This window comes from Orycteropus afer, unplaced genomic scaffold, assembly GCF_000298275.1.
Source record: "Orycteropus afer afer isolate SDZICR_OR568_19922 unplaced genomic scaffold, OryAfe1.0 scaffold00061, whole genome shotgun sequence".
Taxonomy (NCBI): Eukaryota; Metazoa; Chordata; class Mammalia; order Tubulidentata; family Orycteropodidae; genus Orycteropus; species Orycteropus afer.
In genome coordinates this window covers 9,593,972-9,617,271 of record NW_006921648.1, presented here as the reverse complement: position 1 = coordinate 9,617,271, position 23,300 = coordinate 9,593,972, and the positions used below count along the sequence as shown (strand labels likewise).

The window sequence follows — 23,300 nt, the reverse complement described above, 5'->3', positions numbered from 1 at the left end:
CAGCGCCCGCCCGTTCTTCCTCCTCCTTCTCTCCCAACCCCCCATGAGCCTGGAGCCGCACAACTCTCTGCAGACGGCTCCGGGGAGGTGGGAAGGGGCGAGGGTGGAAGCAGCACGGTTAGCTTTCCTGGGGTGGCCAACCTGGGGTTCCCGTTGCCCTGTGCGCCCCGGAGCGGAGCTCCCCATAACGGTCTCTGGGTCTGAGGATCCAGACTAGGGGCATCACTAAGCTTCAGCTCCCCCTTTCTGGGCGAGCCCCCTGGGCGCCCGGGGGGCTGCGCGCGTTGCGGACTGCAGCCTAGCCCCCAGTCCTTTCTGCCGCCTGTGGGCTGACCCTGCCTCTCCGTCTCTTCTCCGCCCGATAGAGCCCTGCTGCAGAGCCTTCGGCTGGGATAGCCGCCCCCCGTGGGGGCGATGCGGACAGCGTGGGACAGCCAGGGGAGCGCGCGGGGGCCGCAGCATGCGGGAACCCGTTAAACCCGGTGGCTGCTGAGGCGGCCGAGATGCTCGTGCGCGCAGCGCGCCCCACCGCATCCTCGACCTTCTCGGGCTACAGGTACGCCCCAGCGGGAGACCTGGGCTCGGCGGGCCTAGGAGGAGGGGTACAGGGCTGGAGGGAGAGCGGGAGAGGAATCGGGAGAGAGAGAGGCAAAGAACTAGAGGGAGAGGGAGCACCAGTAGCGAGGCCGCAGCGGAGCACCAGGGGGCGCTGCGGCTCCGCGCTCCGCGGCGCTCACCCGGAGAGCGCCGAGGCCGTTGCGAGTTCTCACCCGGAGAGCGCCGAGGCCGTTGCGAGTTCTCCCCAACTTCCTCTGCTCCAGCAGCGCCCGGCCCGAGGGGCGCGCGCCTGTGCACTCGTGCACGCCTGTGCTGGTATTCGCAGGCACGCGCGGCAGTGCACCTGGCGCGGTACATGTGTGTGCACCGCCTGAGGACGTGTGCGGACTCCGAATGGCTGTGGGCACCGCTACCGCGGCCTGCGGCTGTGCGCAGAAATGCGCGCGTGCCAGTGAGCGTGTGCAGGCCGCTGCCCACGTGCAGCTAAGACTTGGCGACAAGGCCCGCAGTGGAAAGCCCGGAAGGGCCTGTCCAGTCTACGTCGGCCTGAGCGCTTCTTGGGTGGCTACCTTTTCCCCCACGCACGTTCTTTGCCGCTCCCACGCGGCGGCCCGTGGGGGACGCGCTTCCTCTCTGGAATTCTGCATTGCACGCAGCGCTCGTGAAAGGGGGTGTGTGTGTCTTACGCGTGGTGCACGCGCGCTTTAGGGGGCGGGTCCTGGGCCCTTGCAATTGAGTGGAAGCGCTTCCCGGACCCTCTGCGCGGGGTGGGGGCGAGCCCTAAGTGCGAGCCTGGGGCCGCACTGGCGACCGTCTTCACTCCCTGGCGCTTGGGGACGGGGGTGGGGTGGGGAGTAGGCTGCAGGAGAGGAGCGGGGTCTCCAGCTGGGGCGCGTGGAGCCAGGCCCGTGGCGTCCCCCGGAGGCTTTCATGGAGCGGGTTGCGGACCTGGACGCCGCCTCCGCACGCCGGAGCTGGGCTGTGGTGCGCTCGCCGGGCGCGAGCAGGGGGCGGGTCCGTAACTCGGTCTGCACTGGCGCGGGTGGCCGAGGGGTGGGTGGAGGGCTTGCCCTGTGCGCTTGCAAGCTGGCAGTGGTTCCTGGCTCCCTTGGCCCTCGGGGGCTGGGCTCAGCAGTCAACTTGCGGGAGGCAGAGGGGGCCGTGGGCAGAGTTGGGTATGGGGAGGAGCCTGGGTGCGAGGATGGGTTTTGGGTTCCAGATGGGGGATCCGCTAGGACTGGAGTTGTAGAGAGTTGGAGATGGGTCGAGGAGTGTGGATGGCGTCGGTGACATTCAGCCTGCTCTGGGGCGCGCTCCACACAGGGCGCCTAGAGCGGGGGCGGGGCGGGAAGCCCTTCCGTTGAGTGTCGTGGCTGACCACTCGCTGTTTCTAACCCCGTAGGGACCGTAAGTGGCGACTATGGGCAGACTGGGCTATTGGACCCTGCTGGTGCTGCCGGCCCTTCTGGTTTGGCGCGGCCCCGCGCAGGGCGCGGCGGCGGAGAAGGGGCCCCCGGCGCTGAACATCGCGGTGCTGCTGGGTCACAGCCACGACGTGACAGAGCGCGAGCTGCGGACCCTGTGGGGCCCCGAGCAGGCGGCGGGGCTGCCCCTGGACGTGAACGTGGTGGCGCTGCTTATGAATCGCACCGACCCCAAGAGCCTCATCACGCACGTGTGCGACCTCATGTCCGGGGCGCGCATCCATGGCCTAGTGTTCGGGGACGACACCGACCAGGAGGCTGTGGCCCAGATGCTGGATTTTATCTCTTCTCAGACTTTCATCCCCATCCTGGGCATCCACGGAGGCGCCTCCATGATCATGGCGGACAAGGTAAAGCGGGAGGCGGTGGGCTGCCAGGCCCCATGGGCCACCAAGATGGCGGCCGGGGCAAGCCCTTGGGCACTGTTGGCGTCTGGCTTGATTTGAGAGGTATCTCGTGGTCATTGGTCCTGGTGACGAGCAGGTCCCGCCTCCCCAGCCTGGAAATGAATGGAAGTGCCTTTTTATTCCGGCTCTGGAAAGTGGGGTCCTCAGAGGCACCCCAGGTGTGCCACGGAGCGGGGAAATAGGCTTAAAGGGGTGCGTGGAGATTTCCGGGGTACCCAGAAGGAAGCCTGGGTCATTCGAAATAGTATGGCTCATATTCCCATAATGTGCATTTTACTTGATTGTTTTTTGGGGAAATGACCATTATTCCCCTGTTGTGATAAGTGATGTAAGCTGTTTAAAAAATCGGAAGTGTGGTTATGTTGTGGAACACAAGGTAATGTTTTTAGGGGGAGCACGGAAGGGCAGAGAGACGCCCACGTCTGCTTTCCTAGAGTAGGGGAGGGGGAGGAGTTTGAGGGCCTCAGGGGCAGGAGGAGGGAGAATGTGAGGCCAGACCCACAGCAGCCACTGCGTTTCCCTCCCTGCTCCTTGCTGTGGCCGGGGGTCCAAGGCTGTGGGATGGGGGGGTTGGCTCCCAAGGATGGGCTTGGGAGTGAAGAAAGCTGTGTCCAACTCTTTGGACTTAGAATGAGAGGGTCCTATTGTTAGACTCATGGGGAGCATTGATTTGGAGAAGAGAGGAGAGAGACATGAAGACTTAGGTGAGCCCTTAGGAAGCCCAGGTTTGAGATCGGGGCTGAAGTTGATGAGCGGAAGTTTGAAAGGGAGAAGCAGAGTGAGGAATGATGAAAAGGGAAGAATTGGAGATGTGGGTGCACTGCACCTCTCTGTAACCACTGTGGGAGAGGACGGGGGGTTGGGAGAAGAGGACAGTGGACTGTGTGTCTGTGGTCCCCAGCCCTGACACCTTGGAGGGATTTTCTTACACAGTAGGAGATGGCCTGACCCTGTGGGCCTGAGGGAGTGAGCAGGCCTTTGTCAGACAGTGTCCTGAGGCTGTCACATCAGGTGGGACCTCTGTCTCCATGGTTCCGCCGGCTCCTCTGGGCCCGAACTTGTTCTTGCAGGTCTCCAGGACCACCGTACACTCAGCTGGGGTACACAGCTGATGCAGGATCTTGTTAAACATTCACCTTAAATGCTTTGCAGCCTAGCAGAATTCCCAGCTTCGGGGGGCTTCTTTCTGAGCTGGAGAAAGCATGGGAAAGCTATATCTGCAGCCAACTTATAGAGCAGGACCTTAGTGTCGTGTAGACCATTCTGTAACTCGTTGAGGTCACTGGGGCCCAGGGCAGACACTTGGCTGAGACTAGCCAGTGGGTGAGGAAACTAGACCTCAGGTTTTCTGGCCTCAAGCTGTGATCTTGTTGGATGCTGTTGAGTCAATTCCGATCCCTAGTGACCCCATGTGACACCGAGAACTGCCCTGTAGGGTTTTCCTGGCTGTAATCCTTACAGAAAGGAGCCCTGGTGGTGCAGTGGGAGAAAGCTCATGGGAGAAAGATGAGGCAGTCTGCCTCTATAAAGATACACAGCCTTGGAAACCCTGTGGGGCAGTTCCACTCTGTCCTCTAGGGTTGCTAGGAGTCAGAATCCACTCAGCAGCAATAAGGTTTTTGAAATCTTTACGGAAGCAGATCACTAGGTCTCTCTTCCTTGGAGGCCCTGGGTGAGTTTGAACTGCCAACCTTTCAGCTAGTGGCTGAACGCTTAACCATTGCATCACCAAGACTCCGTGTTATGATTTCACTCAGTTAAGCCCGTCCTTTAACTTTGTCGTCCCAGCTTGATGAAGAGCAAGGACTTCATTGCATTTTATAGGAGACACTGAGCTGAGGTGAGGAGCTTAGGCACGGGATACAGTTGCGTTGAGTCAGAGCGGAGCTTCCTTGTGCGTGAGGAGGAGGGGCCAGCCTTCCAAGAAGGAGTGGAGAGAGAAGAGCAGCAGTTGTCAGCAGAAGTCTGGAATGTCCTTTGGGGATCTGATGGCGCCCCTGAGCCCTCCTCCCTTCTGAGGTTCTGACTGAAGGAGCAACACACAAAAACACAGTTTTGCTTTTTGTTTCCCGTTACTCTTGAGTTGCTTCGTGGTGACCCCATGTACCTCAGAGTGGGACTGTGTTCTACAGTTTTTGAAGGACTGTTTTTCCAGAAGTCGATTGCCAGGCCTTTATTCCAAGGTCCCTCTGGGTAGACTTCTCAGTTAGAGCTGAGCTTGTTACCCGTTTGTACCACCCAGGGACCCCAAAACATAGCAATAGTAGTAATAGCTGTTGTTGGGTGCCATTGAATTGATTTCCACCTCGCAGCAACCCCCGTGACAGAGGGCGATGCCCCATAGCATTTTCTAGGCTGTATCTTTATGGAAGACAATTGCCAGGTCTTTCTTCTGTGGAGTTTCTGGGTGGGTTCAGACTATCAACCTTTCAGTTAGCAGCTTCATGTACTAACTGTTTTGACCACTCAGGGGCTCCAGAAAACAGTAGCTGTGTTGAAAATGCAATTTCTCATTAGGAGAGGGCTTAGCACGCCCAGTGGGGCTAGCGGGTAAGAGTGGAATTGGAGGAGGTGGCTTGAGGCTGAGGCTGGGAGGGCTGACTTGGCTTCTGGCTCATGCCTCTATGCTGGCAGGTGTGTGGCTCAGGTTCTCGTGGCCACAGAGAAGCAGGGACAGAGGGTGGACTCATACACAAATACCCCTTGATTGGCAGTGATCTCCCCTCTAAGTGAATCTTGACTCCCTCATGGCAGGCTCTGATCAGCTAGACCTGCGACAGCTCTGTCTTTGAAGGGTGCAGTAGCAAGGGAGCTTTGAGAAGACCCGGAGTATGGGTAGAAGTGGCCTTCTCTCCTGCAGGGCTCTGCTGTCTTACGGGGAAACAGAGAAAAGTGTTATCTCACTTAAGAGTAAGGAAGAAAAAAAGTTTCCAGAAATGCCAAGAGTTGAGACAGGCCGGTTTCAGAGAAGATTCGATAGAGATCTAAGAGGGCCTGAGAGGAGAGGAATGAAAGGGCGCGTTGACTCCAAAGATAGCAGAGGAAAATGGCTGTGTCCATTATTGTTTGGGTGTTCACAGTGGGTCTGGAAGAGACGGGCCTCTCTGGTGGAATTGTAGGGAGTTGAGGCAAGGTGAAGGAGCCCTGGTGGGTTAACCTGCTAACCCAAAGGTTGACGGCCCCAACCTGCCCAGTGGCCCCACGGCTGACAGACCTGGCAGGCTGCTTCAGTAAAGACTTCTGCCTGGAAAACCCTGTGGGGCGGTTCTGTGTGCCATGGGGGCTCTGTGAGCCGAAATCAAGTTGATGGCACCCAGCAACAGCAAGGCAGGGTGGCTGGGAACCAGAGAAGTCAGCTCAGAGGCCACTGGGGCCTGTGTCTTTGGGCCGTCTGTGTGGCATGTGTGGTGATAGTGAGAGGAAGTGTGTTGAAGCTGGCGTTTGGAGAAACTCGAGTGTGTTTAAAGAGGAGAGCAACTGTCTGAGACGTGACGTCTCCTTTCTTCCGTCGGTGACACATCTAGTGGCCTGCCTTGCCACCTGCTTCTTCTGGGGCTGAATGGTCGGTGAGGCTGTCTGGCTCTGAGGAGGCAGCCTCGGGTCATTGCCTGAATCTCATTTCTTGGCAGCGCCAAAGGTGTTAGGGCCACAAAGTTTGAATCACCTCAGACTTATTAGGTCCCTCTGCCTCCCTCTCCCTAAGATGATGTTGACCTGGTAAAGCCCTGTTCATGCCTGTGTTGTTTTCCTTCTAAATCGGTAACATGATTGTGTCCTTACGGAGGATAATCAGTTGTTAGGTGCGGTCAGGTCGATTCCAATGTATGTGACAGAGAAGAACTGCTGCACGGGGTTTTCTAGGCTGTAATCTTTACAGGAAAGAGCTCTGGTGGCACAGAGCCTAATGCATTTGACTGGTAACCAGAAGGTTGGTGGTTCAAATCCACCAGGTGTTTCGTGGAAAGCAGATGGGACAATCTACTTCCTTAAAGATTTACCACCTTAAAGATTTACCCAAAGGGGATACGTTATGAGTGAGAATTGACTCCATGGTAGTGAGTTTGCTTTTTTTTTTTTTTGAATCTTTACAGGAGCAGGTCCCCAAGTCTTTCTCTCATGGAACCACCCGTCAAGTGGGTTTGAACCACCAACCTTTCAGTTAGCAACTGAGTGCTTAACCATTGCATCATCAGGGCTCTTTCCATGGATCAGAGTAGTAATTTGATTATTGGTTATAGCACACGCACACGCATATACACATTTTTTACCTTTCCTTCAGTCTACTTGACCCTTGAAGGAAAGAACAAAGCTGTACTAATTGAAATGATGTTAAACAGAGTTTGAGGGTATTCATTTAAAATACAATGGAGATGTTAATTTTTCCTGTGTCAGTGGGTGGTCTTACATATAATTAAGTTGGAAGTGAAAATAGTGTTTAATGTGGATAAACTCCTGATTTTTTTCTTGGCGTGCTATTTTGACAAGTCCAAGTGAAATATGCGTAGTTTCAGTTATCATCCCCTAGTCGATCCGGCCTGTGGTGGACTGTTGGGTTCTGCTCAGTGTCCTTGCCTCTCGCCCCACCCCCTTCTCCTCTAACTTGTAGCTGCTCTGTGGGAGAAAAGGCAAGGTTCAGATTTTAACGACATCTATCCGAGGCAGTCACTGTTTGTGTTTTGCTTTATATGTTACTTCTACGTGTATGTCATCTCCTCTGTTGTTGTATGCCATCGGGCCACCCTGTAGGATACAGCAGAACTGCCCTATTGGGTTTTCTGGCTGTAATCTTTATGGGAGCAGATAACCAGGTCTTTCTCTTGCTGGTGGGTTTAAACCACTGACATTTTGGGTATCAGGTGAGCACCTTAACGACTATGCCAACAGGGCTCCTTCTCATCTCCTGTATAAGTAAACTTCTGTAGAGTGTAAGTCACCTGAGGACAGGCTTTATTTATTTATTTTTCAAGCACTAAATGTTTATTTATTAACTTTTTATTGTGGCTCAGGTGAAATTTTACAAAGCAAATTCATTTTACATTCGACAGTTCATACACATTTTGTTTGTGACATTGATTACATTCGCTGCAGTGTAACAGCTCTCCTCCCACTTCCCCTCTTTGGTTACCCTTTCCCTCTGCCCTTGTTGCCTGTGCATTTCGGCCTGCCTACCTTTCTCCCTGTGCAAATGCTGCCCATCTGATCTCCCATGGTTGATTGTTGTAAGAAGTGCATCTCCCTGGGCTAGTTGTTCTGTTTGTAGGCCTGCCTGTTGTTTGGCTGAGAGTTAAGCCATGAGAGTGAGGTTCATTCCAGGCCCAAAGGGTGACTTGGGCCTATAGTCTCAGAAGTTTTACCCCATGTTTTTTAGTTTTTTCTACACTTTTTCTCCTACTCTATCAAGGATCTCCAGTTTTGATCCCTTTCTGAGTGGTTGGCATTGGTAGCTGGGCACCATCTAGTTCTACTGGTCTCAGAGTCAGAAGTAGGCTGAAGTTTCCATGATCAATTAGTCCTTTGTACTGTTTCCATGCATTTTTGATTTTCTTCACTGTTCTTTGCTCTGGACGAGGAGAGACCAATAGTTGTATCTGAGGTGGCTGTTTTCAGGCTCTGAAGACCCCAGTGGCTACTCACTGAAGTAAGAGGAGAACAGTATTTTTTGTGTATTGTGTTGTGCCAACTGATTTTTTTTTTAAATTTTATTGTGATTTGGATGAAAGTTTACAGAGCAAATTCATTTTCCATACAGCAGTTCACATGCAGTTTGTCTCATGACATTGACTAGAATCTCCCACAATGCAACAGCTCCCCCCCACTTCCTCCCCATAGTTACCATTCCCTGTGTCCATCCCTCCCATGCACTCCTGCCCCTTGAGCTTTCTCCCTGTGCATACACAGCCCTTCTATTCTCCCATGATTTATCTTTCCAAGGAGTATATCTACCTAATGTAAATGTTCAACTCATATGCCTGTGTCTTGTTTGTCTGGAAGCCACAAGAGTGGGTTCAATTCCAGACCTGAAGCGTGGCTAGGGGCCATAGTCTCAGGGGTTCCACCAGGCTCTATCAGACCAGCAAACCTGGCCCCCCTCCCCCCTTTTATTTTGAATGATTTTGAGTTTTGTTCCACATTTTTCTCCCACTCTATCCAGGATCCCTCTCCTAGAGGTTGACAGTGGTAGCTGGGCACCACCTAGTTCTTCTGGTCTCATAGTCATATAGGCTGAGGATTGCATTGTTTCCATGTGTCTTTGGTTTTCTTCATTCTTCTTTGCTCTGGATGAGGAGAGACCCATCGTTGCATCTAGATGGCCGCTTATAAGCTTTTAAGATCCCAGGAGCTCTGGTAGCATAGTGGCTAAGGCACTTGACTGCTAACCAGAAGGCTGGCAGTTCAAACCCACCAGCCACTCCTCGGAAGGAAGGTTGGGCAATCCTACTTCCATAGTGATACTGCCTCAGAAACCCAAGGAGGGGTCGCTATGAGTTGGGGCCGACTCGACGGCAAACAACAACAACAACAACTCTCCAAAGTGGGATGTGGAAAAATGTTTTTGTATACTATGTTATGCCAATTGAGCTTGATGTCCCCCGTGACCATGGTCCTGAGCCCAGGGGTCCAACTACTCCCTGGGGGTAGCTGTGCCAATTAAATTTGATGTCTCCTGTGACCAGGGTCCCCAGCCTGTAGACCCAATGACTTGTTCCCTCAAGGTGCTTGTTGTTGTTGTTATGTGCTGTTGAGTTGGCCCCGACTCATAGCGACCCCTCCTTGGCTTGCCGAGGCAGTATCACTACGGAAGTAGATTGCCCAACCTTCCTTTCGAGGAGTGGCTGGTGGGTTTGAACCGCCAGCCTTCTCGTTAGCAGTCGAGTGCCTTAGGCACTATGCTACCAGAGCTCAAGTTGCTTAGTTGTGGCTAAAAAGTTATCCTAACATTGCCTGTTAGTTTTATACTGCATATGGACATTTTTATAACACATACAAATATGAGGTCTGTAGAAATATCATCTGCCAGACCTATGTGTGGTCACGGGTGTATTTCCATTCACCTGTCCATCCACGTTCTGCTTATCTGTCTACCTTGTACCACCTGTAGGTTAGTGTTTGCCGTTAGTGGTAACTCAGTTTTGTGTCTGCGATCATATTTGCCTTTGTTGTCTGTACTTCTTGTGTACCTCTCTGCGAGGAGAGACTTTTTAAAGTGTGTTTCTGTTGTATATGTGTGTACTTGAAAATATGGACACTCCTTCACATACAACTTACAAAAATAATGCCTTTTCATTGTAGAGCACTTGGAAAGCACATTAAAGTTTTAAGAAGAAAATAAAAATCTCTGTTCAAATCCTGTCACCAGGTAGTAACCACAGTTGACATTTTGGTGGGTTCCTTTCTAAGCTCTATTAATGTAATTAGAAGTTCAAGCTTATACTGTATACATGGCTGTGTTTTTCTCTTTTTTTTTAAGTTTTATTTCTTGTGATTTAGGTGGAAGTTTACAGAGCAAAGTCACTCTCTATACAGCAGTTCACATACACTTTGTCTCATGACATTGACTACAATTTACCACAATGTAACAGCTCCTCTCCCACTTCCTCCCCATAGTTACCTCTTCTGTGTCCTTCCCTCCATGCACTCCTGCCCCCTGAGCTGTCTCCCTGTGCATACACAGCCCTTCTATTCTCCCATGATTGTTCTCCCCAAGGAGTGTATGTACATAGTATAAGGTTTACTTCATATGCCTGTCTTTTGTTTGGCTGGAAGCCTCCGGTTCACTTCCAGACCTGAAGGGCAGCTAGGGGCCATAGTCTCAGTGGTTCTATCAGGCTCCATCAGACCAGCAAACCTGGTCTTTTTTTTTTCCCCAATGATTTTGAGTTTTGTTCCACATTGTTCTCCTGCTCTATCCGGGTCTCCTGCATGGACCCTCCTTTGAGTGGTTGACAGTGGTAATGGCTGTGTTCCTTGTGCTTTGTACTCTGGGAGCTTTTTAGTCAGGAGACCCTGGATCTTCTTAAAAATCTGGAAAAATCTCAGCTTTATCTGTTGAGTATTTCCTCTCCACCATGATCTATCTGTATTACCTCCTCCTGGGACTATTTAAAAAAAATAGGTTTGTGTGGGTGTGGATATATATACATCCATATGTATATGTGTGTGTATAATTTCTCAGTTTATTTTCCAGATAACTTATTTTTAATTTTAGTTTTTCTGTTATCTTGCTGTGCTGTGTTTGAGAGCGTTTCCCCAATCATATACTCCAGTGAGCTAGCTCTTTTCACATAACCAAACCAAACTCACTGCCATCAAATCAGTTCCAACTCATAGTGACCCCCCCTTGGGTTTCTGAGGCAGTATCTCTATGGAAGTTGATTGCCCAGTCTTCCTTCCGAGGAGTGGCTAGTGGGTTTGAACCGCCAGCCTTCTGGTTAGCAGTCAAATGCTTTAGGCACGACGCTACCAGAGCTCACTGCTCTTTTCATGTATGTCTGGTCTATTTTTTTTTGCCATTTGGTAAGTTGTTCAGTAATGGGGCACTTTATTTCCAAGATACATGATTGGTCCTTTTGTATAACTTCCTGCTTTCTGTGTTATAAACCACTCTTCTCATTATTATGTAGTTGTAAGTCCCTTTTCTGTCCCTTTGAGGATTTTGAAAACACTTCTTAGAAGCATTTCTCTGCTGTAGCATGTTGCTTTCTTCAGGTGTGAGTTTTCCCATTTGTAGAGTGTATTCATGAGATGCCCTCATAGCTTTTCTAAGTTTTGTTTGTGAACTGATTTGCAAGGCAACTGTGTGTTTCTTCTGCCCTGGGTCTGCAAGGTCAGAGCGCACGTTAACACCTCAGCTTGGAGCTCCTTTCCTGCTCTACTACCCTCTGGGGCAGGCTTGGGTCCCAACTTCATATGGGTATTTCCGTTTTGACTCCTTGGCACAGGCAGAAGCCTCCTTTTTGGCTGTGACTCTTGGTGGATGGTGCGCTTGTTCTGGCCCTGTTCGCGATTAGCAGTGTGGCTCTGGGTCCAGCTTTGTCCCCTGACCCCTGGGTAGACATTGAGACCTCTGCTCCTGTGACTCATATTGGACCCATCTGCCCATGGACCATGTGGCCTTGATTTGTACTTGAAATTGTCAAGTTTCATGTTCTTATTCATTTATTTTTAGGGAGGCCTCTCTATTTTTGATCTATTCTTTCCTTATTTCTAAGCTGTACTATGTACATTTTAAAATAACTAAAGATTTATCTATAAATTTTGTCTTAGTAGCAGATGAAGGCGGTCACTGAGTGTGTTCATTCTGATTTTGACCTGCTTATATGTACTTACTATTTTTTTTTTAACTTGATTATGTATTCTTGGAATTTTTCCTTATCATTAAATGCATGTTTCATACATGATCCTTAATGAATGTAGTGTTCTGTTTAAACCACTGTAATTTTAATCTCTCCTGTGATTTTGACCTTGAGTAGAGTTTCTTCCTGGTCCGTGTGTGGGTCCTTTTTGGCACCTGCACTGGCCCTGCCCTTTGAGCTTATTACTCGGTAAATGTTTGTTGAATAAATAAATCAAGTCATTGATTCCGATGCCAGCTTGCTGCAGCTTCCGGACGAGCACATGGCAGCATGGTTCAGGGTTTCCGTGAGGTGTTTGTCCCCTAAATGCTGTCTGATGGCATAGGTGTGTGCCAGGCCTCCTCTTCTTTCCAGTGGGCTGATAATTACTAGGCATCGTAGGGATTAAGAAGAATTGGGGGAGGGGGTTTACGTAGAAAGGCTCCCGTAGTGCCTCTGAGTAATAGCGCATCAGCACGAGGGCGTAGCTGATGAGTTGAGACCTGGCAGTTCTGGAGTTTGAATGTTAGTAACGGGCCTGCCCATGAAATGCCAAGATCTTGTGGAAAGAAAGGGCAGACACACAGCTCAGCATGTTGGTGGAGCCCACTCAGCTACAGAGGCACCGGGTTGTTCCTGAGTGGGGGGAGGCCTATGTTTAGCCCTTCGATGAGCCATGTCAGATGTAAGCATCTACTCCTCCTCACGTTTGTCATCTCACGGCAATGACTAGCACTTCCCGTGGCCCTCGGGGGTTGCCAGGACTCACTTGGCCCCTTACTAGCTGTGGTCTGGTGGGTTTGGGGGGTGTTCGTCTTCCATATGGTAACCTCAGATGGAAAATACTACATTAGTAGAGTGAGTGGGGAGCTGACAGAGAGAGAGAGAGGAAGAGAGAGGGGGAGAGAGGAGAAAGAGGAAGTAAGAGTAGAAATTGGTTTTTTCTAGAGAGTTGTTGGTGATAGGTGTGATAGGTCACCATGTCAATGAGAGCTTATGAAGTTACTGAGCTGATGTGTTTTGCTTGTCTGAACTCCTTCTTTCTTTTTCTTTCAAATTTGAATTGATTGCAAATATTGAAAAAAAAAAAAAAAAAACTTCCCAATTTTCTGCTTGTTTGGAAAGATCAGGAGGCCTGACCCTAGCAGGGCCTTTCCCCCATGGCAGCAGGTGGCTGGAGCTGACCAGCAGCCCCTCTTCAGACAAGACCCCGAGTCTGCCTTTCTTCAGTCCCCACCTGCCCATTTTGCTCATTTATGTGACATGCTTGGTGCTGGAGATACTGAGTCTGAGAGCCCTGATGTCAGTGAACAAAAAGCTGGTCTCTGTCAAGAGGGCCTTTTTTGGCATGCTGCTTCTCTTCCAGGGCCCTCTCCCTGGAAAGGTGGCAAATCCAAGGCACCCATCCCACCATGCCACTGTGGTCCCTGCCATCACCAACCGACTGTAGCACTTCCTCCTGTTGAGTCCACGGCCTTATCTGCTTATTACAGGATTTCAGGCAGCCACAGGCTGCTGACTCCAACTAGAAGATCCCAGTTGGGATCCTTTAGAAAAAGAGTCTGAGGACTTGAGTTCCATTTCCGCATGCCAGTGTGACCCTGGGAGGGCCCTTCACCTTTCTGAGCCTCACCTTCTCCTTCTGCAACATGCAGGTGTGGGGCTATGTCTTTAAGATCTCTATCAGCTCAGAACCTCTTATGCTTCTTGGGGACGAGACTGACAAGAATTGTGGCCAAATGTGAGTTCATGGCAGTTTTCATCTTTTAAAAAATGCCATAACAGCAGTTAATGTATTGGGTCTGGTGGCATAGTGCCTAAAGCACCTGACTGCTAACTAGAAGGCTGGCAGTTCAAACCCACCAGCCACTCCTCAGAAGGAAGACCGGGCAATCTACTTCCATAGAGATACTGCCTGGGAAACCCAAGGAGAGGTCGCTATGAGTCGAAACCGACTGGACGGCGGTGAGTTTGGTTTGGTTAGGCTTAAGTTCAGGCTCCACCACCTACTAATGGATGATCAAGGGGAAGCTCCTTAACGTCTCTGAGCCTCTGTGTCTTCATCTGTAAAATGGGGGTACAGGCAACACCCATTCATAGATCTATGAGATTTAAACAAGTATACAAAGTAGTAGGTCAGTGCTTGGCTCAAAACCAGTATTTCTTATAGGAGCTCTGCTGTACTTGTATATAACTTTTAGAGTTTTGATTTTTATCCACTGCTCTGTCTAATAACCAGGAGAAAATGATTAAAGGTGATGGAGTGATAAGAGGTATCCCTAGTGAGAAGCTAGGAAATAATCCATAGATACTTTAAAAATGTGTTTATTGTTGAGGACATACACAGAAGAGTATACCCAATGCGACAGTTTCTCCAGGTGCAATAATTCCGTGACATTGATTCCCTTCTCGGAATTGTGCGACCATTCGCACCCTCCTTTTCTGAGTTGTTCCTCCCTCGTGAACATAAACCTGCTGCCCTCTGAGCTTCCTGTCTAGTCTTCGAAGTTGCTGTTGTTGACTTGATCCCATAAAGATCTTAAAAGATCCAGTGTTCAAGCCAGATATCTTCACTAGTTAAGCTAAGCTATGGTTTGGTTTAAGAAGACCTCAGGGGATAGTTTTGATTTATGGTTTCAAGATTATCTCAGGGCAGTAGTTTTGGGAGTCCAGCCAGCCTCAGAAAGTCTGAAGCCCATGAGAATTCAAAATTCTGTTCTGCATTTTCCTCCTTTTGATCAGGATTACTCTACAGAATCTTTGATCAAAACGTTCAGTAATGGTAGCTGGCCACCATCCAGTTCTGGTCTCATGGCAGTGGAGGCAGTTGTTCATGAGGGAGTTGCTGAACATTCTGGAAATGATTCCTGTTCTATTTACTAGGGCAGTCACAGTTTGCTTTGCGTTCTCAGGACTTGCATGGTCTTCATCCTGGCAAATTGAAGCTTCAATGTGGCCAGTGGAAAAGTGGCTCTAACAGGAGATGGCCTCAATGACCTTTATAGTAAATGATTCCACCAAATGGACGTTATTTCGCACTGGGCTTGGGGCTTTAGGATATAGTCATCTACAGCTTTTCATTTTATCTCTGCCAAGGATTTAGTAACTCAGTGGTAGCCTGGGGAACCTGGCAGCCACAGAGACATTTGTTTAAAGAATCCCTGTTTCCAGAGGAGGAAAGAAAGGTTTGGAGTTTGCAGTGATCTGTTTGTGTCAGAGCTGGAATCTACGGCTTTTGACTCTTTTTGGCTCTCATTTATGCCCTTTCAAGTTAATGATTGTGGATCCAGTTCATTTTAGACTAAGGAGCTTAGATTCAAGAGGGGCACAGATTTTGATATAAATATTTTGGTTGTCTCAGCTAAAATGATTGGGAGCTCTGGTGGTGTAGTACCTAAGGCATTTGACTGCTAACCAGAAGGCTGGCGGTTCAAACCCACCAGCCACTCCTCAGAAGGAAGGTTGGGCAATCTACTTCTGTAGTGATACCTCCTCGGAAACCCAGGGAGGGGTCACCATGCATTGGATCCAACTCCATGGCAGTGCATTGTTGTTTTGTGTTAGCTAAAATGATTAAGATGTTAGATGATGGAATTAAAATGTAAAACTGTCTTTCCAGATGGAAATGATGGACCCATACTATGGACTGCACTTGAAGGTTTAAGAAGAATTTACAGTATTGCAGGAAGGGAGATACATGGCTTTCCAACTCATTTAGGAATGGTTTTTGCAAGGGTTGTAGATGGGTGAACTGCCTAGTGAATCTGGCTCAGAGCTGTATTTTGTTTCATCTGCACAGGGTTTTAAAATACTTGATTTATGTCTTTAGGTTGCTATGTTGTTGTTAAGTGCCATCAAGTCGTTTCTGCCTCATAGCGACCCCATGCGCAGCAGAACGAAACACTCCTCGATCCCGCTCCAGCCCCACAATCCCTGCTATGCTTGAGCCCATCATCGCAGCCACCGTGTCAATCCATCTCGTCTTTAGGTAGGGGATGCATTTTGAAGTTCACTGCAGACCTCCGGATTTCCTTTTATTTCATATGTAGTTACAGTCACGTGTGCATTAACATGAACAAAGATGTTAATTGCATGATCTCTGCAGGCATTTGAGATTGTGATCCTGGATTATGAAGTCTTCGCTTGTTTGTTTGTGTTATGTTGACCAGAAGTTCAGTGAGTTCTAAAGAGTAACCTGGCTCTTTAAAAAGTGGAGGGACTTTAAGCAACGTTTCTTCAAGTATAATGTCCAGATTAAGGGAGTTGATAGCCCCATTATACTGCTTCTGTTGTTAGGAGTGCTTTCAGCTGCAAGTAGCAGAATATTTGACCAATCATTGCTCAGACCGTCCAGACATTTCATTTTTTGTTTAACAAAGAGCTCCAGGTCTGGTTCAGTTTAAGTCACATGACTCAGTAACCCATCAAGAACCCAGGTCCTTTCTATTCTCTGCTTTACTTTTTGTAGCTGCTTGTTCTCCCTGGTCAGAAGATGGCTGCCTCTACCCCAGACATCAGCACCTCACTTGTCAGCGTTCAAACTAGGAAGAAAAGGGAGAGCAAAGAAGCTTTCTTGAAGGTTCTCTGTCCTTCTATTAGAGTAGAAAATACTTCCTAGAATCCTCCCACCCCAAGTATACTTCCTCTTAATATCTCATTGGCCCAAACTGGGTCACGTGGCTTTGCCTAGACTAATCACTGGCAGAGATTGCTGATTAAAGTTCCTCTCTAAGAATGGGTGTTTGGTACTTGGACAAAATCCGTTCTGTTAGCAGGGAGGTAGGGGCAATGGCAAAGTACTGCAACTGATGATGTCTCCAGCAATGCTTAACACCCTGTTGGCAGGATTGCACTTAATTCTAGGGGAATATTTAAGGAACTCTGGTGGTGTAGTGGTTAAGGCATTTGGCTGCTAACCAAAATGTCATTGGTTCGAATCCACCAACCGCTCTGTGGAAGAAAAATTAGGCGGTCTGCTTCTGTAAAGACTTATAGCCTTGGAAACCCAGTGGGAGTTGCTGTGAGTTGGAATCAACTTGATGGCAGTGGGTTTGTTTTGTTCTTTTTTTGGTTCTAGGGTAATATTTAAAGAACAGGGTCCCTGGGTGGTGTGAATTGTTAAGCACTGCACTACTAGCTGGCAGGGTGGAGGTCCAAACCCACCTGGAAGTTAGACCTGGTGATCTGCTTCTGGTGGGTCATAGCCTTGAGAATGCTGTACAGCAGCTTGGCTCTGCACAGATGAGTCTCTGTGAGTCGGACCTGACTGGATGGCAGCTCCCAACAACAACAGCCATATTTAAAGTGGATGCTTAGAAACCCACCGAGTTGATCCTTTGAATGTATAGACGCACTGAAGTTTCCAACTGAATACTAAAAATTGTAATCTAAAATAAAACAAAAAAGAAAGGTATGGATGGTGACAGACTGCAGCACATCCAGAGAATGGATCTCTGGATTGTGCAGGATCGAAATGAAGTATGATGAGTCTCCGAAGAACCAGCCAAGTTCAGTCTGGAGTAGAGACTGTCCGAGATGGGAAATCATGGCTGGTCGGGGTAGAAGCTTTAGGCTTTTTGTGGTGGTGGTGGTTTGTCCTGGGGACAAAGCTGAGGCCTGAGGGGGACATTCTGGAAGGAAAATTTTTGCTCGATAGGAGGAATGATGTCATTAGATGTAGTAAAATGGACTCCAACTCAGTAACCCTATCAGAGGTATGGCTACGGAAAATAGCGCCTATGGCAATTCGTTTTATTTATTTATCTTTAAACTCTTTATTGTAGTTGGAAAGTTTACAGGTGCAAATTTGTTTTCCATTCAACAGTTTATACGCATTTTGTTTTGTGCCGTTGCTTGCAATGCCATCCACGTAACAGCACGCTTCCCACTTCCTCTCTGGGTTCCCTGCTTCCATTTGTCTTTCTTTCCTGCCCCTTCCTGCCTTCCGGGCTCTATCATTGGGCCAATGATGCCCTTTCGTCAGTTAGTATTTTTATTTTTCATTTAAGAGCTTGTTTTACATTCAACGTAAGGCGTACATTTAGTTTCATTCCCCATTCGCCATGTCCAACCCTAACCCAGTCTCCTCCCCTCCCTACCCTGTAACCCTCCCCCTGTGCCCCTCATATTTATGCACTCCTGTTTGTCCTGCATTTCCTCAATATGAATGTTGGTCCTCTGGTGTCCCATGGTCTATTGCTCTAAGGGATGTATTACCATAGAGTATATGGGTGCGTCATCCTGGGTTGAGTGGTCTGCATGTACATCTTGTTAACAGTTGGGTTGAGAGCCTGTCCTTAGGGGTGAGTTTTATTCCAGGCACCAAATGTATTCCAGGGCCATAGTGTTGGGGGTCTCACCAGATTTCATCTGACCAGTAATTCTGGTCATTATTGAGTTTTTGGATTTTGTTCCATGTTTTCCCTCCCACTCTATCCAGGATCTCCAGATTTGATCCTTTCCTGAGTGGTTGGCATTGGTAGCTGGGCACCATCTAGTTCTTCTGTCAGTTAGTTTTAAATTGCTGAATGATCTCTCATAGCTGGTGACCAATAGAAACTGCTCAGTGGCACTCCCCTCCTCCACCTCAGGTGGCACCCAGGACACACGCCATACCCACCGTACCCTCCATACCCTCTGGACCCTCTGTGTAACAGAATAAAACCTTGCCCGGTCCTGCGCTGTCCTGTAGTTGGTGTGGTTGAGCCCGTCAGCTTGGCAGTTAGGTCTGTAATGGAAGACTGCAGTGTCCCATAGAATAGGAAGTGTCTGTTGGACATGACCAAACTGAGTGACCGGCCGTCTGTTCGGAATGCTGTGGAGGGTTGGACACACATAGACAAGGTTGAATCGGGTCATCTTGGACATCCTTTCTTCCTCAGAGGCTCTGTATCTCACAAATCTTGGTTTTTTTTTGGAGGGATCCCTAAACCCTGGTGCTTCAGGCCTGTGGATTTGGCTGAAAACCAAGCACCCTCACTTTCTCCAAGTGTGTGAGTAATTCAGTATAAATTTGCCTGGCGTGGAGGAGGAATTTATGATCCCTGCATCATCACCTCAAATCCCCAAAGGACTCTGCAACTTCCTGAAGAATACCCAGTATTTGAAAAGGAAGAACCTATGCATACATCAGAACACACACACACATACACACACACACACAGAAAAAGAGAGAGAGACAGAGAGAGAGAGAAACGTAAAGTAGGTCAGCCGGCATCGCATATACTAGTGGAAACGGTTTTGGCTAAGAAGCACATCTACGGAAGACAGTGTTTAGAGTAATTGCCAATGATCTCAGAATGGGATGTTTTTGTAATTACATCCACTTAATAATGATGACTTATTGAAGTGTATCCTCATTTTTGCATGTCTTAAGCCGCCAATGCGACTCCTCTCTGAGTTCCGGTTCTCAGATTCTTCTTTGTTCGGCACTTGTGCTCGCCTGTGTTATCAGCCTTTGCTGACGGCAGGAACTGCTCTGGGTGCTTGTCCATTGCTAACTGCTCCTCCTACTTCCCCAAACTAACTAACTAACTAACTCACTGCCGTAGAGTCGGACCCGACTCATAGCGCCCCTTCCTTGGGTTTCCGAGGCAGTATCACTAAAGAAGTAGATTGCCCAACCTTCCTTCCAAGGAATGACTGTGGGGTTTGAACCTCCAGCCTCCTGGTTAGCAATCAGATGCCTTAGGCACTTCACCAGCAGAACTCCCTTGACTTCCCCAAGGGAAAACAAAACTTGAAATTGCTTTCCAAATGCTTGATATTTCTATTCACAGTTTAGAATGTGCCACATGATGGAAAAGTTTATAGTCTTCAAATTGTTTGTTTATGTTGAAATAGGTGATCTTGTCCAGAGTAAAGAAAACGGATCCAAATAGTGCAATAAAGTGTTCAGGGAAGGAGTGCGCAGTGAGTCCACCACAGGCGCTCACCTCCTGGGCCTGGAGGTGAACATGCTGCCCCTTTAAAGAAAAAAAAAATCATTGGAACGGCAGTTCTTTCCATTTTCCGTTTCTGCTGAAGTTGGTCTGTTATAAGGCTCTTCCCTCCCCACCCCCACCCCCACCTAAATCCCAACCTCTTAGGATTTCTCACTTGAAAGAAATTCACCATTTCCCCTTGGTACCTAACTGTGCCTGCTTTGCCAAAACCAAACAAAAACTCACTCTAGGGCCTAGGCTGTGGTGTCTGAAAATTACTGGTATTTCCAAGATAGGCCTACGTCCTCACCCAAGGAATTGAAGGTCGTGTGGGGGTGACTGGGGCAGTCATGGACCACTTTATGAATCTCATGAGTTGTGTTTCTTCCCCAGGATGGGGTATGCCTACAGCGTGCATTCAGGATGAGGTACAGTTTCAGGACTTTGTGGGCTCTCTGAAAGTCACTTACAGACCTTCATGGTGTACATTGATTTCCTGGTGTATTGATAGGTTCATTCTTCAAACATTTATTGAGCCTGTACCCTGTGCCAAAATGTTCTCTAATACATCTGTAATCGAGTCACTTGCTTTGATGTAACTCAGAACCTGGTTTGTGGAGACGTGGCATTAAATCCAGTGTAGTTGACCCCCACTAAACTCATGGCTAGTGGCTAAGACACTTGCCTGCTAACCAGACGGCTGGCGGTTCAAACCTTCGGAAGGAAGGTTGGGCAATCCTACTTCCGTAGTGATACTGCCTCGGAAGGGTCAAGGCCAAGGAGGGGTTGCTATGAGTCAGGTTTGACTCGACGGCACATAACAACAACAACAACAACAACAACAACAAACTCATGGCTAAAGCCATCTCTATTTGGGATGGTTCAGGGGCAATAAGGAGCCCTGGAGGTGCAGTGTTTAAGTGCTTGACTGCTAACCAAAAGGTCAGTGGTTTGAACCCATCAGGAGCTCCACAGGAAAAAGATGTGGCAGTCCACTTCTGTAAAGAGTCATGGTCTTGGAAACCCTATGGGGGCAGTTCTCCTCTGTCCCATGGGTTGTTAGGAGTCAGATTCAACTTGATGGCACACAACCACAACACAAAGTGCTGATAGGAGGTCCCAGCTCCATCACTGTCTGTCTGTGAGACCTCCTGCAAATGAGTTCACTCCCTTGAGCCTCATTTTCCACACGCAGAATTGAAGATCGTATACAGAGCTCCCAGTACTGGTGCATGTAACGGGTTAAAACCAGTGGCCGTCGAGTAAGCTTTGACTCATGGCCACCCTGTGTGCATCAGAGTAGAACTGTCTTCCGTGACTGATTTTTTAGGAACTGGATCACCAGTCCTTTCTTCCAATGCACCTCTGGATGCACTCCAACCGCCAGCCTTTTAGTTAGCAGCTGAACCCATTAACCGTTTGCACCCCCCAGAGACTCCACAGCAATCACAGGGGTCCTTAAATGCAGGAGAAGGAGGCAGAAGACTGTGATTGAGGAGGTGTTGATCAGCAGAGGTGCCCTAGAGTGCTGGCCTCTTGAGCTGAATTCGAGAACTCTTGATCTTGAAGCGGCTGGTGTCCCCTCTGTGTGGACTGTAGGGTCGCCATCCACCATGGCCAAGGCCTGCTGCAGAGAGGCTGGCTGCCTCGCAGAGGACCAGGAGCGAGTGCGCGCTGTAAGCCTTTCCTCTGTCAACATGGCCTCACGGCTGCCGGCTTGAGTGATGTCTCACAGCCCCTGAGTTTCCTTCTGCATGGCGTCTCTCACAATCAAAACGCTGAGCTTTCTGCCACTTTGGCTTTGTTGTCACAAACGGCTGAACGTCTCCTGCTCTATCTCATCTCTTCCAAATTAAGGAAACATGGCCAGAAAGAGTGAGTGGTGTTTGAAGTCCATATTCTCTTGCATGTCTGTGGCCTTAGAACTGAAAAAACAAAACGTGTCTTCCAGGTGAATTGTTTGAGAGCTGAGATAGCCTTGCAGCTTAGGAAATGCAGTGGTGGATGTGGGTCAAAGGAGCCAGGACTGTGTGCCGATACTGTTGGTTGGTGTGGAGAATGACAGCCCGTTTGTAACTCTGTGCCAGGTGACATGTATGGCTTCGGCCAATGGAATTTTGAAAATGGCAGGCCTTGGGGGAAGGAAAACCAGAGATACTTGAGCTTCAGGGCCAGATTGTACTTTAGTTAATTGCTGTTGGCTTTGCCTTGGCTAATTGATATTATTTCTTTTTTCTTTCTTGCTTTTTCCCTTCCTTCCTATTTGGCAGCATTAAAAGAAAAACTTTTTTATCTTGGAAAATTTCAAACACAGACACAAGGAGAGAGAATAGTATAATGAGCCCATATACCCACCACCCGCCTTGAAAACAGTTAGTACCATGTGGCCATTCTTGTTTCATCTGTAACCTCTCCACCCCCCCAACCTCCACTGGGTGATTTTAAAGCAAACCTAAGACATCATTATATTTTCCCTGTGAGTGAATCAGTATTTATTGCTGAAAGCTAAGGACTTTAAGAACTGTAAAAAAATTTTAATGTGCTCTGGTGGCATAGTACCTAAGGCATTTGGCTACTAACCAGAAGGCTGGCGGTTCAAACCCACCAGCCACTCCTCGGAAGGAAGATTGGGCAATCTACTTCCGTAGAGATACCGTGTTGGAAACCCAAGGAGAGGTTGCTATGAGTCAGATCCGACTGGACGGCAGTGAGTATATATATAAACACAGCTATGACAATTGTAATATTTCTTTTTATTGATATTATAAAAGTAGGTCTAAAGAATGTCCACTTTAGAGGATTTATGAGATTCAGAAGAAATAAAGAAAATTAAAATCATCTTCCATCTCACCAGCGACAGACAACTGCCCTGAACATGTTGATGTTATTTCCTTCCTGTCTGTCTGTCTGTCTGTACCCTTGTATGCAAACACAGACCTATACGGACTGATTATATAAGCTCCGATGTCACTTTTCATTTACTTAACATTTTGTCAGGAGCTTTGCACATTATTTGTAAGCATTTTTATCTGCTTCACTTTCTATTCTGTGAATATATCATGATTTACTAATAATGCAGACTCCTGCAGACTTAAAGAGTGCTGTTAAAAAATAACAAGTCCGTGAACACTTGTGTAATGTAATGTCTCAATTGCAGATTATTGGGTTTGAATAGAATCCTGCGACTGAGAACACCAGGCCACTGTGCGTAAAGTACAAGGATATTAATAAACTCATTCAAACTCAGTGCCTTCGAGTTGATTCTGACTCATAGTCACCCCATTGAGTTTCCAAGCCTGTAAATCTTTGTGGAAGCAGACTGCTTCATCATTCTTCCACAGAGCGGGTAGTGTGTTTGAACCACCGACCTTCTGGTTGGCAGCCAAATGCCTTAACCACTATACCACCAGAGTTTGATACACACTGTTCATTGCTTTCCGGGAAGACTAGATCAATGGACACTTCCAATGGCCACATCACCTCAGATTGAGCAGTAGCACTTAAATTGTTTTTTCTAGTTAGCCAGATGAGAAAATGTCTCATTTTTAAAATTTGCGTATCTTATGGGTAATGCTATGGATTATCTTTTAGCTTGTC

At 48.4% G+C, this 23,300-nt stretch overlaps 1 protein-coding gene across 1 annotated transcript in view; it reads left to right on the top strand.

Annotated features, from left to right (window-relative positions):
- The first annotated feature begins 499 nt into the window (after positions 1-499).
- The window catches only part of GRIN2A (glutamate ionotropic receptor NMDA type subunit 2A), a 538,812-nt gene continuing 516,011 nt past the window's right edge, over positions 500-23,300 (top strand). Inside the window, exons 1-2 of the mRNA XM_007939726.1 lie at positions 500-556; positions 1,961-2,392. Coding sequence (XP_007937917.1) covers positions 1,979-2,392 — 414 coding nt within the window. The 5' untranslated portion in view covers positions 500-556; positions 1,961-1,978. The remainder of the gene's footprint in view (positions 557-1,960; positions 2,393-23,300) is intronic.